The sequence below is a fragment of the Periophthalmus magnuspinnatus genome, chromosome 5 (genome assembly GCF_009829125.3).
Source record: "Periophthalmus magnuspinnatus isolate fPerMag1 chromosome 5, fPerMag1.2.pri, whole genome shotgun sequence".
NCBI classification, from domain to species: Eukaryota; Metazoa; Chordata; class Actinopteri; order Gobiiformes; family Gobiidae; genus Periophthalmus; species Periophthalmus magnuspinnatus.
Window position 1 is genome coordinate 27967781 of NC_047130.1, and position 12922 is coordinate 27980702.

At 40.7% G+C, this 12922-nt stretch overlaps 1 protein-coding gene across 1 annotated transcript in view; it reads left to right on the plus strand.

Annotated features, from left to right (window-relative positions):
• cntn3b (contactin 3b) overlaps positions 1-12922 on the plus strand; it is a 91444-nt gene that overhangs the window by 38777 nt on the left and 39745 nt on the right. Inside the window, exons 4-5 of the mRNA XM_033966278.2 lie at positions 546-721; positions 7452-7550. Coding sequence (XP_033822169.1) covers positions 546-721; positions 7452-7550 — 275 coding nt within the window. The remainder of the gene's footprint in view (positions 1-545; positions 722-7451; positions 7551-12922) is intronic.

The following is a 12922-nucleotide window of genomic DNA, read 5'->3' on the forward strand; positions in this document are numbered from 1 at the left end:
TGTTAAAATCCATTTATTTGAAAAGGGATGCTAAAACAGATGTGCCCATTGTGAAATAACCTCAATTGCAGGGTTTTCCATCCAACACAATGTAAACTTTTTGATTAAAAGCGCCATAGTCTGATCATGACGACCTTGGAAAAGTCGAGCTTGTAGGTATGCACTCTATGAATTTGTGAATACCTTCTTCTGTAAAAACAAGAAGTGCCATCCTAATTTTACTCAGGCAGTGCTTAAAACATAGCAATTTGAGTAGAAAAGGAAAACCAAGAAAAAAATCGATACCCTCCACTGCATTACCCACGTGAATTTGGCCAAACTTACTCGAGATTTCATGCACATAACTGAACAAGAAAGCAAAAGTCTTGTAAGTCTCTGGCCCGTTAGAAATCACGAAGGCTGCTCTTTTCCCTTCTCCTCTGCATGATGTGGGTGGACTGTTCGAATCGATTCTCTGATAAATTGTGTGCGTGTGCGTGCATGTACGTGTGTGTGTGTGTCTCTCCACGGGGGACGGCCCACTGATTGTGTTTGCGTTTCTCCAGATGGTCACTAAACGGAACGCTCATCGATCTGGGGAACGACTACCGGCGTCACATGTCTGGGGGCAACCTGATCATTAGCAACCTGGACAGGGACCAAGACACGGGGATATACCAGTGCACCGCCTACAACACGTGGGGCACCATCGTGAGCCGCAGAGCCAGCCTCCAGTTTGCATGTAAGTACTTTAGCCTTGTACCAGATTATTTACTATGTACTGGTTTAATAAGGTCCTCTCTCATATAGCCATTGCATTTAATCTATGTCTTCCTCTCGCGTTGTACTAATTGAACAAGCAAATCAATTGTCTATGAGGATTAGCCTTGTGTTATTTTGCATTCCCAATAAAGACCTCATCATCCATTCATGTTTAAAGAAAATTACAGCAAATGTTTGATCGTTTTCAATCCGAGAATCACTAAAAAAGAGGCAGAAAGAAGTAAACTTGCCAACATTCCACTTGATCGTGATTTTAATAGCTGGTTTAATTGTGGCCTTGTATTGGCTGAGACTTTAAACATGGGAAATAGTGATTGATAAAAAGATTCAAAGCAAACAACAAAGAAGATATTTAAAATCAATAGCTTCAAACTGTGATTTGAAAACAATGCATTATTCCCTATGATAGAAAAATTTCTATTCTGTCAACTGGATAAAAACATTTGGACAAAAAAAACTAAACACTTTTTGGTCCAGTTGACAGAATATATTTTTTCTCTTTCTATGAATCATACCTGGACGACTGGAGAATTACACTCAGACACTCTTCCCTGTGATTGGATTTACAAGACACATATTACTTTAAGGTATAAAACATCATTTAGACGCTCAAAGACACCACATTCACTCAGACACGTGGGTGAAGTCAAGTGTCTAACTCAATAACACGACAACATAATCTGTTACACTAAAGCTGGGAAAAGAAAATGGGTTCCAAGTAGGCGCCGGCTGAGACTGGGGCCCAACGAGTCTGCGTAAACCTCACCGTAATACTCCTCTGCACATGTAACCACGTAGTAAAAGAGTAAAGCTATTTATCAAAACAAGAAGCATGTGTTCTGCAGCGCTGAAGTGAAATTTACATGTGTATTTGTTTTGAGACATACACTGCCAGGCCAAAAAAAAAAAAAAAAAAGGTCACACACGCTAATACTTTGTTGGAGCAGCACGCTTTCACTGTGGCATTGTTTCGATTTCGCTTTTGCAACGTCACAAGATTTATTTCCATCCAGAGTTGCATTAGTTTTCCACCAAGATGTTGCATTGATGATGGTCGAGTCTGACGCTGCACAAAGCTTCTCCAGCACATCCCAAAGATTCTCAATGGGGTTAAGGTCTGGACTCTGTGGTGGACAATCCATGTGTGAAAATGATGTCTCTGTCTCTCCCTCTCTCTGTCTCTCTCTTTCTGATTCTCCCTCTCTCTGCTTCTCTTTCTCTCTCTCTCTCTCTCGGCTTCTATTTCTCTCTTTCTCTCTCCCTCTCTCTCTGTCTCTTTCTGCTTCTCCCTCTCTCTTCTTCTCTTTCTCTCTCTCTCTCTCGGCTTCAATTTCTCTTTCTCTGCCTCCATCTCTCTCTCTTCCTCTCTCTCTCTCTGTGCATCTCTCTCTCTCTTGGCCTCTCTCTCTCTGCCTCCCTCTCTCTCCCTGTTTCTCTCTCTCTCTATCTGTTTTCTCCCTCTCTCTGCTTTCTCTCTCTCTCCCCCTCTCAGCCTCCCTTTCTCTTCTTTCTTCTCTCTCTCCCTTTCTCCCTCTCTCTGCTTCTCTTTCTCTCTCTTTCTCGGCTTCTATTTCTCTCTTTCTGCCTCCCTCTCTCTCCCTCTCTGCTTCTATTTCTCTCTCCCTCTTTCTCTCTCTCTCCCCCTCTCTCCCTCTCAGCCTCCCTTTCTCTCCCTTCTTCTCCCTCTCTCTCTGTCTTTCTCTGTGTTCATGCTCCTGATCCACTCTTTCACAATTTGAGCCAGATAAATCCTGGCATTGTCATCTTGGAATATGTCCGTGCCATCAGGGAAGAAAAAATCCCCTGATGGAATAACCTGGTCATTCAGTATATTCAGGTGTCAGACTGTTGCTGACCCTAGACCAGACCAACTGCAGCAACCCCAACCTATTTGCTTAGTTAAATCCACGTGGCGACTTATTTTTTGGCCAGACAGTGTAGTTTATGTATAGCCTAGTACTATGTTTTAAAATATGGATTATACAGGCACCAAAAAAAAGAACTGTTCAGGAACCGATATCGAAAAGCGGCTGTCGTTAAGGCACTGGTATCATTCCCAGCCCTATATAGACCTGCCAGTCTTTTCGCCTACGCCAACACTGCCCTTTAGTTGTATGATTATCAGTCATTTTATAAGATAGAACAGACTGAACAGGCAGGGCTATTGCTCCGCCATGTGCAATAAGCCAGAGACAGACTACCGCTGCAATGTCAGCCTAGTGCTTACAAGACAGAAAATGTTGGAATGCAGCGCTCGGAGTGGGGTCTACCTTACACAGGCAGATAGTGCAGAGCCACCTATCTATCCTTGATCACGCAGGCCCACTCTATTGATCTTGCTCTGAGGATAGAGAGCCTTCCACTTCCTCTCAGGAGATGGACTGTCATTATCCCCGCAGCCCAGTAATGAATCTCACTTGTGGGGGCCGAGCCGAGGAGCAGTGCCTCTTGACATTTATGGTCCAGTCTAATGCACAGTGAGGGAGGTGGACCAGATGACCGCAGCTGATACGTTGTGCTTCGACGTAATGAGGCTCGCAGGCAAATGTACCGACCGCTATCTGGAGCTGCCTGTCTTCCAAATGTCACAACCTGTAGGATCGCCGTCCACCGCTCACAGGGAGTGTTTGGTAACTAGCTGTCATGTAGGCTGCAGTACCGCTTTTGGTTCATATAGTATGTGCAGTACTGGCCTTGGAAAGTACAAGTTGCATCCATATTGTGCACAGTTGGTTATTGTTTCGTTTGGTTTTTCCTTTTTACAGATCAATTCAAGACCCATAAATTGCCATTAGCTTGCAGAGATGCTGGGTATTTTAATTAGAGATGCATCGATCCAGCTTTTTCAGGACCGATACAGTTATTTTTACTTTGGCTATAAGTATTTATCAGCAGAACAGCCTTGAAAAAATAAAAGATCAATCATTATGAGACATTCTGTGCCAACAACAACCAATAGATTATTTTATTATTGAAGCTTGTAGCCCCATTTATGATATCAACTGTCCACTTTCTATTATCTATGCAGTATTTTTCAGGACTCAAGCTGATACCTGATGCAAGGATTGGTATTAATGCATCTCTAATTTAAATGGGAGACATAATAGTTGAGCTGAATTCATCAAATCGTACATCATTCAGTCGTAAGCATTAAAAAAGTGATAAAAAATAACATTTTTTACACCAAATCTGACTGTTTCAAGGAGCCATTTGCACAAAGCGAAACTAAAATTGCTCTGACCGATTGTTGTGTATCTTATAATACCCCTTCTCTGTAATCTCTGGTTGAGTTTACAGGGGCAGAGGCAGCGCTTACACAGAAATGGCCGCAGCTATATTGAGCTTTGCCCCTAGCTGTCCATGTTACAATGTGTGGTCAGTTCACGCCAATGAAGCCCATTACTCTTCTTCTCTCAAGGATCCGGAGAAGAGGATGGCACGGTCTCCTGCACTGAGCCATAGCCCCAGGAGTGGCCTACAATGAATCACAGTTGTACCGCAATGAAAACCAATTAAATACGATGGGTTATCGTTGGTGAATATGGAAGCTAAATCACAATCAGATAAACCTGTCAGGATAATTACTATATCAACTTATCGTTCAGTATATGAAAGCTGGGGCAATATTTTTTTTCACTATTTATATTTTTCACTATTTATTGTGTGTACATTTGCGTTGCGGTATTTCTTTGCAGCAATATGATTACATTTAAGCAGTAAAAGGTTAAATAAATAACTTCTATGACTCACTACAGACGCAAACTAAGTACTAAAGTCTTTCATTCTGCTGTTTATTTATTACAGCTTATGAATATTGTACATTTACAAGAGTTTTTTTGTGTTTTAAATGCTGCTCTGCTCTTGAGTTATTGTGTCAGCGGCATAATTTCGGTTCAGTATTATGGTGTCACAAAAAGCATTTATTTATTTATTTATTAAAATTTGTACGTATTTTTAATTTATTTTTAATAGTTTTATTTATTTATTTTTATGTTAAAATTGTTTTTGTATTATTATTATTATTATTATTATTATTATTATTATTATTATTATTATTATTATTATTATTATTTATGTATTTATTTATTTATTTTTTATTTTATTTATATTTTTTTATTAATATTTCTTTTTTTTATTTTACAATTATTCAGTTGTCTGCAATAGGGTTTTCCAGTGAATGATACTGCTAATCTGACGTCTTCACAACACCAATGGGCGTGTCTGTTTGGCCCGGTGTAATCTGAAGGACATCTCCTCTGACTCTAATACATGTATGCACCCTCTCCTCCGGTGGCCCTTTGCTGTGCCCTGTCCTGACATGGCTGCTTCCCCTCCACTGCGGTCACGAGAGAGAGGCTCATTAATCTTAGCAACACTCTGTCCCACATTCTTCATAATCTCCCTCCTCCTAATTTCCCTTATCGGTCACAGCGACTTTCTTGTGTTGGTGTTTGGAGGGCTCTCTCCAGGCTGTTAGCCAGAGGGTGCAGACAGAGCAGAGAGGGGACTGCGGCATCCGTCACACACACTGGGACCACTTTATCATCCCAGGTTTAGCTTTTGTCTGCCAGCGACCGCTCATTCATTTGCAGTGGATAAATTGTGCTGAGGGTATTGATGGGGAGGCTAATGCTTTTAAGTTTGAGATTACAGCAGATTTAATAACGATGTTAGTTATTGCTGCTGGCACTGCAGACTGTCATTTGTCATGCACACTTCCCCCTGTTTGGGAGGTAGAATTTTCTCTCCAGTTTCGGCTTAATCCCATCCTTTTGCAAAGCAGTTGTGTTGAAAACGCATTCATCTATTTCATCAGCAACCTTTTGAAAGCAAACGGATGCTGTCAAGACGTGTCCCAGGGCGATCAATGATGACCTATTAAAATCTCAGAGCTCCAAATGTAACTTCAAAAGCTCGCCTCAGTAAATCGAGGAAGGAAAATGTCCCATGGATTTATATGCATCACCCCCAAAACTTCTTCAATCTCTTCCTATAAGATGTATTGAGCTTTAAATGACTGAACTCTACCAATATAATGAATTACTATGTGATTCTTTATGTTCTGGGTTTCATTTCACACAAAGACATTTGAAACATTGCAGGACATACCTTTTTGGCTGGATTTTTATGGAGCTTTTCTGTTGAAAGTGCCACAGTTCTTTCATTCTTTCTTCTTTATTTGTCAGGGACCACGCACAAACTCATTAATCTTACAAAAGAAGAGATGATTTGTACCAGATTTAGCTACTGCTACTTTCCATCTGCATCTGGAGTAATCATTTCTCAGGCTAAACACTACTCGCAAAACTAATTCTTATTTGATTTTTTTATTTTCAGCCATCACCTGGAAACACTGTCAAATCTGCAAAAAGTGTCATTTATTTGATTCCAGAACGTTGTAACTTCAAAGGCGTTTTCTGTGCAACAAAGTTTTGACAAATTGTTCTAAGCTTAATTTATTCACGTTTTAAGTCAAAGAAATGACACAAATTGTGAATCTTTTGCAAAGTTCAGTAAGGCAAGGACCACACCACAACACTGGTATAAGATAAAGATATTTATTGAATTCTGATTAGATGTGGAGGCTGCGTAGAGACTCGGGATGGGGGTCCTGTCTCGAGCGGTTCGGGGCCCTCCCTCTCTGTAGATGGTGAGGTCCTCAGGCTAAAAGATGAACAAGAGACTCGGGCTGGGGAGGAGGGGTCGAGAGAGCGGAGACAGACGCTGCTGCTGGGATAGGCTTGTATAAATAGAGCTTCTGGGTAATTCGAGGTGTGGTTGAGTGGAGTGTGGAGCAGGACGAGGGTGAGGCGTGGTCCTGTTCCTGCCTCTCATTTAATCATATTAACTCCTGTTGTGGAAAAATTACAATTCTAGATGAAAAGGTAATCTATTTGCAAAGCCCGGTGAGTTTTGAAATGCAGAAAAAGGTTAATTCTTTGTTGGCGCAGACCTGCCCTGGACACAGACTGGTATCTTCCCGCCCCCCCGAGTCTCTCCTGCTCCGTCGTTTTGTTTCACACCCATATGATAATGAACTTTTACACTTACACAGATACAACAACAACGAGTTTCCTGGAGGATGGGACAGACCCTTCACACATGTTAATATCTGGTCTGGGTCTGACACACTCACACAAATCAAATGCATTTCAAGACATACAATACGAATATTTTCTTCAGAATCAGAAGAGTTTTTATTGCCATTGTCAGTAAACACAGCTCACGAACTAGGAACTCTCTTCGGTGATAAAGTGCAACATAAAAAAAAACTGAATAAGTACAAATAAGGGCATGCATAAAGTAAAAAAAAAAAGATACAGTACACTTAAAAATAAAATACTTCATCACAACATCACAACATGAGTATCACATCACACTCCATTTACTCAAATACTACACTGATATAGCTCAAATCCTTTCTTCTGTTTATCCTGTCCTATATATTTTTGACTATTACAGCACATTTGGTCCTTCAACACGCAGTATATGATTTGTGATGAAACAATTATTAAGAAAAATGTGTATTTTACATGCAAACTCAACTAAAATCCTCATGCAACTTCAACACCTTCTTTCTGTGAGCTGAGATTCCTAACCTCGCTAGCTTAACTGTATTCATTTCGATTTGGCCTTAACTGTGTTCAGAACCTGTCCTTACTTCATTTCTCCCTGTGTCCTCTCTCCAGACCTTGATGCTTTCAAAACACAGATGGTGCGGAGCGCGGTGAACGTGCGTGAAGGCCAGGGAGTGGTCTTGCTTTGCGGCCCACCTGCACACTCTGGAGGTAAGATGAATATTACCTTGTGTATAATAAACCACTCGATTCAAATATTTACTGTTTCTCATGGCAACGTTTGATTGCGGAGTACTTCCCACTCCTAACCTAATCTGCTCGTTTCTATTCGTGTCTTTAATAATCACCTTTCACGTAACATATTCCGCGCCGAACAAAACCCCCTTCCCGGCGATTTCTGTATATCCTGATTGAAGCGGAGCGTTCTTTAAGCGGACGAGGCTCGATAACGTAAACACGAACCTCCACCCATGCAAAACAGATGCTTTGATTGCGCGTTGAAGAGGAGATGGAGATGTAGTGTTAGATTTAGCGCTAACAAAAGGGACTGTGCGGATTCAGGCTGCTGTGCGTGTCTCAATAGCGCACGCAGAGGGACATCCAATTTTGCTCACAAGAGAAAGGTTTGCTTTGTACAGCCGCTCTATGGGATAATGGGTCAGTGCTCGGCGTGTGAAATATAGTTTGACAGCTCTCCCCTTTTACACCGGCTTATACACTGCTGCCTGATGTAACCGGGCTGCTATTGTGATTTGCCATATTTTCGGAGGTGAGGGAAAGTGTGATCCGTCAGGTTGAATTTGGCCTGTCTATATTCCTCCCTCAATCTTATCTGCGGTGTATTTTGCAAGATATCAGAGGCGGTGTCCATGTCAAGGCCAATAACATTCAAGGGAAAGGAAACTAAAATGTTGAAGAAAGCAATATTTTTAGAGGTCAACAAAGTGATTTCTATTACTGTGAAACTTTGAAAGAGATACTGAAAACGCACAATAGCTGCACTTTTGATCGCAAATCAGAGTTTTGAAGAATAAATGAGTGTTGTTTGTTATTTGCGAAACTGAAATCCAAAGCGTGTCAGCGAGATATTTTCAATTTATTTAATTTTGTAGTTACCGCAGTGCTGTCACAATCCGAACATTTCAAACTCGAGCAATAGAATGTTATTTTCTGCACAGAACAATAACAGACTCTTTAGTATTATCATATGCAGTTATGCTAGTGGTAACGTGCCTCCAGGGCCGGTCCAGTGTATAAGCAGACTGAGCAGCTGGTTAGGGCCCCGACGCCACCAGGGGGCCCGCAAGTTTTTGCGTTTATATTGAAAATAATATAATATATCAAGTTTTATTGGACACAGGGCTTATGTGTTTGCAGCAGCCTAAATATCCCTCTATCCCTCCCTCTTGTTTTATATCTACAGTAGCAAAATATCTACTGCTGCTGCATTTGTTTTTGAGTCGGGCAGAGGTGAGGGCAGCTATGTGTTTACACCAGTGCAAGGACCCGACATAATGTCAATTTAAGCCCACTGTTGCTAACTGGAACACATTAAAATCTACCGGAAACAAAGAAAAAATGTCTAGAATTTAAAAAATCTTGACCATTCCCTTATATGTTTGTGTTCTGTTCTTGTGACTGTGGTAGTTGTGACGTTTTCAGTCTGATGTTGGTCAAATAAACACAAATACAATTGGTCAAGGTGATGAGAGCAGAGTCATAATGTTGTCAAGAGTGAATCACCATCAGCTGAGTCAGGATACATCCGCTGCCGGGGGCCCCAGAGACAAATTCAGGTTAGGGCCCCCTGAAAGCTAGGACCGGCCCTGAATGCATCAATACAAGCTAAACCTATCCAGGATAATCACACAAACACACCTAATTTACATTTGTCTTCCAGTCTAAACTCTAAAGAATCCATAAGGCCAAATAATACCAGCATCAGCTTCACTTTAGCACAATTGTTTCATCTTTAAATTAGAAGCGAGTGTTTGTGTGTCACTGGTTACAGGTGTGGCTGTCTGAACAGGACGGTGCACAGTGTCATGCATGTCTGCCTCCTGTAACAGCCGCCTGTGCTGTGCTGGAACAATGAGTTCACTTCACAGAACAGTTTGTCAGCGCTCACAGGTGGGCCTGTCTGGGAGGAACTGTCTGTGTGCTTGTATTAGGCTTAATTAGCTTTTTGGCTTAATTAGTTTGGAGATTTCGCTTTTACTTTAGCACATGTGTAAAGGAAATAAACTTCTGCTTCAGTTCTGTAAGTCAACAAGCAATTGATTGTGTCTAACTTGTTATATTGTAGCTTCAAACGTCTATGTAAAGTAAATTAAACTGATCTGACGGATATCACCAAAATTATCCACATAGAATAAACGTTAATGAGCCCTGGCACTAGTCAAATACTAATCCAAACACTATACGATTATTTATTGGGGCTGACAATCAAAAGGCCCTTTCAGTAACATTCCTGCAACATTTATATTTAAAACAAATTAGCCACTCTGTCAATCAAACCTGCTGCTAACGCTAGCGGGATCGACCTCTGGGAAAAAAGGCGTCTGATTTGTCTGTTATTAATGTTCATACTTTGATTTACAGACACAATAGCGAAGTAATACCGGGATCACGTCGAGCGGGTTAATACCAACATTTTAAGACGAAAATGACGAGCCTGACTGGAGCGGTTATGGAGAGAGGCGTCAGTTTTTCAATAAAAAAGTGAGTTAGAGGCATAGTCAGTGGAGCCAGTCGGAGCGGAGAGGCTAGCCGGTTAGCTACAGTATGTCCGTTCATATATACAGTCTGTAAACATAGCGCACACGACTAAAATGGGACCGTAACGCCACTTGTGTCTTTATTATTCTCACCCCTTGCCAGGTTTGCATTCAGCGTCGCATTTAGCACAACTCAGCAACCTGTCCCTTCTGGTGCCGGTTGATTTTGCTCCTTCTGACTGGAGCCACCGCGGCGCTGCTACAAACTGAAGGATAGTGACAGCGGAGTCGTGATTTAAAAGTCCACATTCAATCTGTTCTAATACAGTGAAGAGGACGTGTCATTTGAGGCAAAGCTAAGCGTGAAGCGTGACCACTGACAACAGAGGTGTCAGGTGTCCAGATGGTGCGTGTTCCAAATTAAAACACTATAATTAACGGACGACGCGCCGATTGCGAGTCAAATTATTTTCATGCAATCAGTCACATTTGTAGACAAGCTCTTTCAATAGTCTCCAGTGTCCTTAACTTATCAATAGTTCTTCAATTGTGACGTGCTTGTGATTTCATTTTGGAGAACTTGATTATATTTATTAATTCCATCTTGTTTGTGTTCTATCCTAATTATCTCTACTCTCTGACACCCCGTTCCTGATGTTTTTCCACGTATTTCAGCTAAATTTGTCCTGCCTCAGTAAAGAGATATTATATAAGCAGCTCTTGAGGTCAAAATATGTCAGCTATGTATGCACCTGTATTGTCTGATAATCAGGAAGTGCACGTTGGCATGTTAGTTGTTGCTAGCTTTTGTCATGGCAAAACTCCACTCTGGTCTCTGAGTGTTGTGAAAAGCATTTGAAAAGTCATTGCAGAGAGTAATTAGGATGCTCGGAAAGGGTTAGATAGGTGAGGAAACTGTTTAAAATGAACTAATTCTGTTTTTTTACATTTTTAAGACTGTAAAAATTGTCTATATAGTAGTGTTGCTTAGTCCCAAATGTCTGTTTTCATGCATGTACAGTTGTTCCTAGCTATAGCATGGTTCATCTTTCATGGTCTCGCTGTTTCATGGATTTTGTTAGTGCAATTGTACATGCTTTTTTACAGCGTCTGAACGTGCATTGTGTTCTGCGTCCTGATTGGCTGTTTTGGACTGTAGACCATTGTCCATCAGTCTCCTCCGTGCCGTGTTTCCTGTACAGTACAGAATGTGTTCAGACAAATTTACATAAATGTTGGATCGCAGTGTGACTCTGAAGTGCTGTATGTTTGCAATTTGTTTTCTCCCCGACAAAAAACACAATGTTGATGAAACGTTCTGCACCGACAAAGACGCCTACGAAGGTTTGAACTTTGAGAGTGTTTAAACAAGAGAGAAATGTGAGAAAATGTTAATACCTGTGTGAGAAAAGTGTATAAAGTGTGTGGTGAGGGGTTTTACAGCCAAAAACATAAAGAATAATTGTAAAAAACAAAGCTGATACTTTGCGGATTTCACCTATTGGGGGTTATTTTTAGAACTTAACCCCCACGATAAACCAGGGACCACTGTATAATGACTTTTTTTGGGGGTGCCATTTTTGAATGGCTAGAATTGAACCTCCATCTTGGTCACGTGCACTGTCATAAGTGTTTTGTTTAGTTGCACTAGCTAACAGTTGCTTTGTCCAGCTCAATTACAGCTCATTTCAGCTGTATAGTTCACATGCTGACTGCGAACTCTGGCTTTTGCTTGGCTAATCAGACGAGATTGTGCATCCGTGAAGCTACACCTGGACCAAGGCCAAGGCCTCAAGTGTGATTGGCTGTCACTGTGTGCACTTTTTCACTCCTAGACTGTCTAACTCTGCACCAGAGCATCATTCAGAACAGTTGAGTGGCAGTTCTGATCATGATATGACTTACAAAACAGCACAGGGTGTTTGTCAGACGATCTGACACCACAATAGCATCTCACCTACTAGTTTCAGCACAGATAGTTTGACTTTGTTTTATAGTTATCATGATACTGAAATTTTAAACTTGAAATCAATACTTAGAAAGAGACTTGATACTCAATACTGATTCCATGATGATAATTCAAAACACATTCTTTATTTACATAATAAATCATTTTCAACATTAACTCGATGTATCTATATTTTCCGGACTATAAGTCGCTCTGGAGTATAAGTCGCACCAGCCAAAAAAGGCATAAAAATTAAGAAAAAAAATACATATATATATAAGTTGCACCGGAGTATAAGTGGCATTTTTGGGGGAAATTTATTTTACAAAATCCGAGACCAAGAACAGACATTTTATCTTTAAAGGCAAATTATAATAATGACACTAAAACAGAGAACAACAGGCTGAATATCAGTACAGCACGCTAACATAACACATTTATATTTATTCAGCTACATGAAGCACAGACAGAACTGAACACGCAAGATATTAACAGTTAATCAGATAACCACTAACATAACACATAGTGCGATAAGTGCGACTTACAGTACGGAAAAGACATTTGTTTCTTTTATATTCCCCTCTGGCCTTATATTTATGTAATCCCTTTATGTGGTCCATGGGCGTATACAAGTCTATGTGTCTTATACTTGTTCTGATACAACTCAAGATCATTCTAAAACTGTTCAGGAAAGCTTCATTTCTGGCCTGTGAACGTGACTATTTTAGTATCGACACCTGCTCAAATGAATACCCAGTTTCGATACTAGTTTTAGCATCGATTAGCATCTGATTTTCAAGACTTACGACAACGTGACTTTGTTTTGCTTTGTCCTTCAAGATCCTCACAAATAAACTGACTTTGTGCCAAATAAATAAGGTGAAATACAATACTTGCTTATATGATTTGTAGCGGTT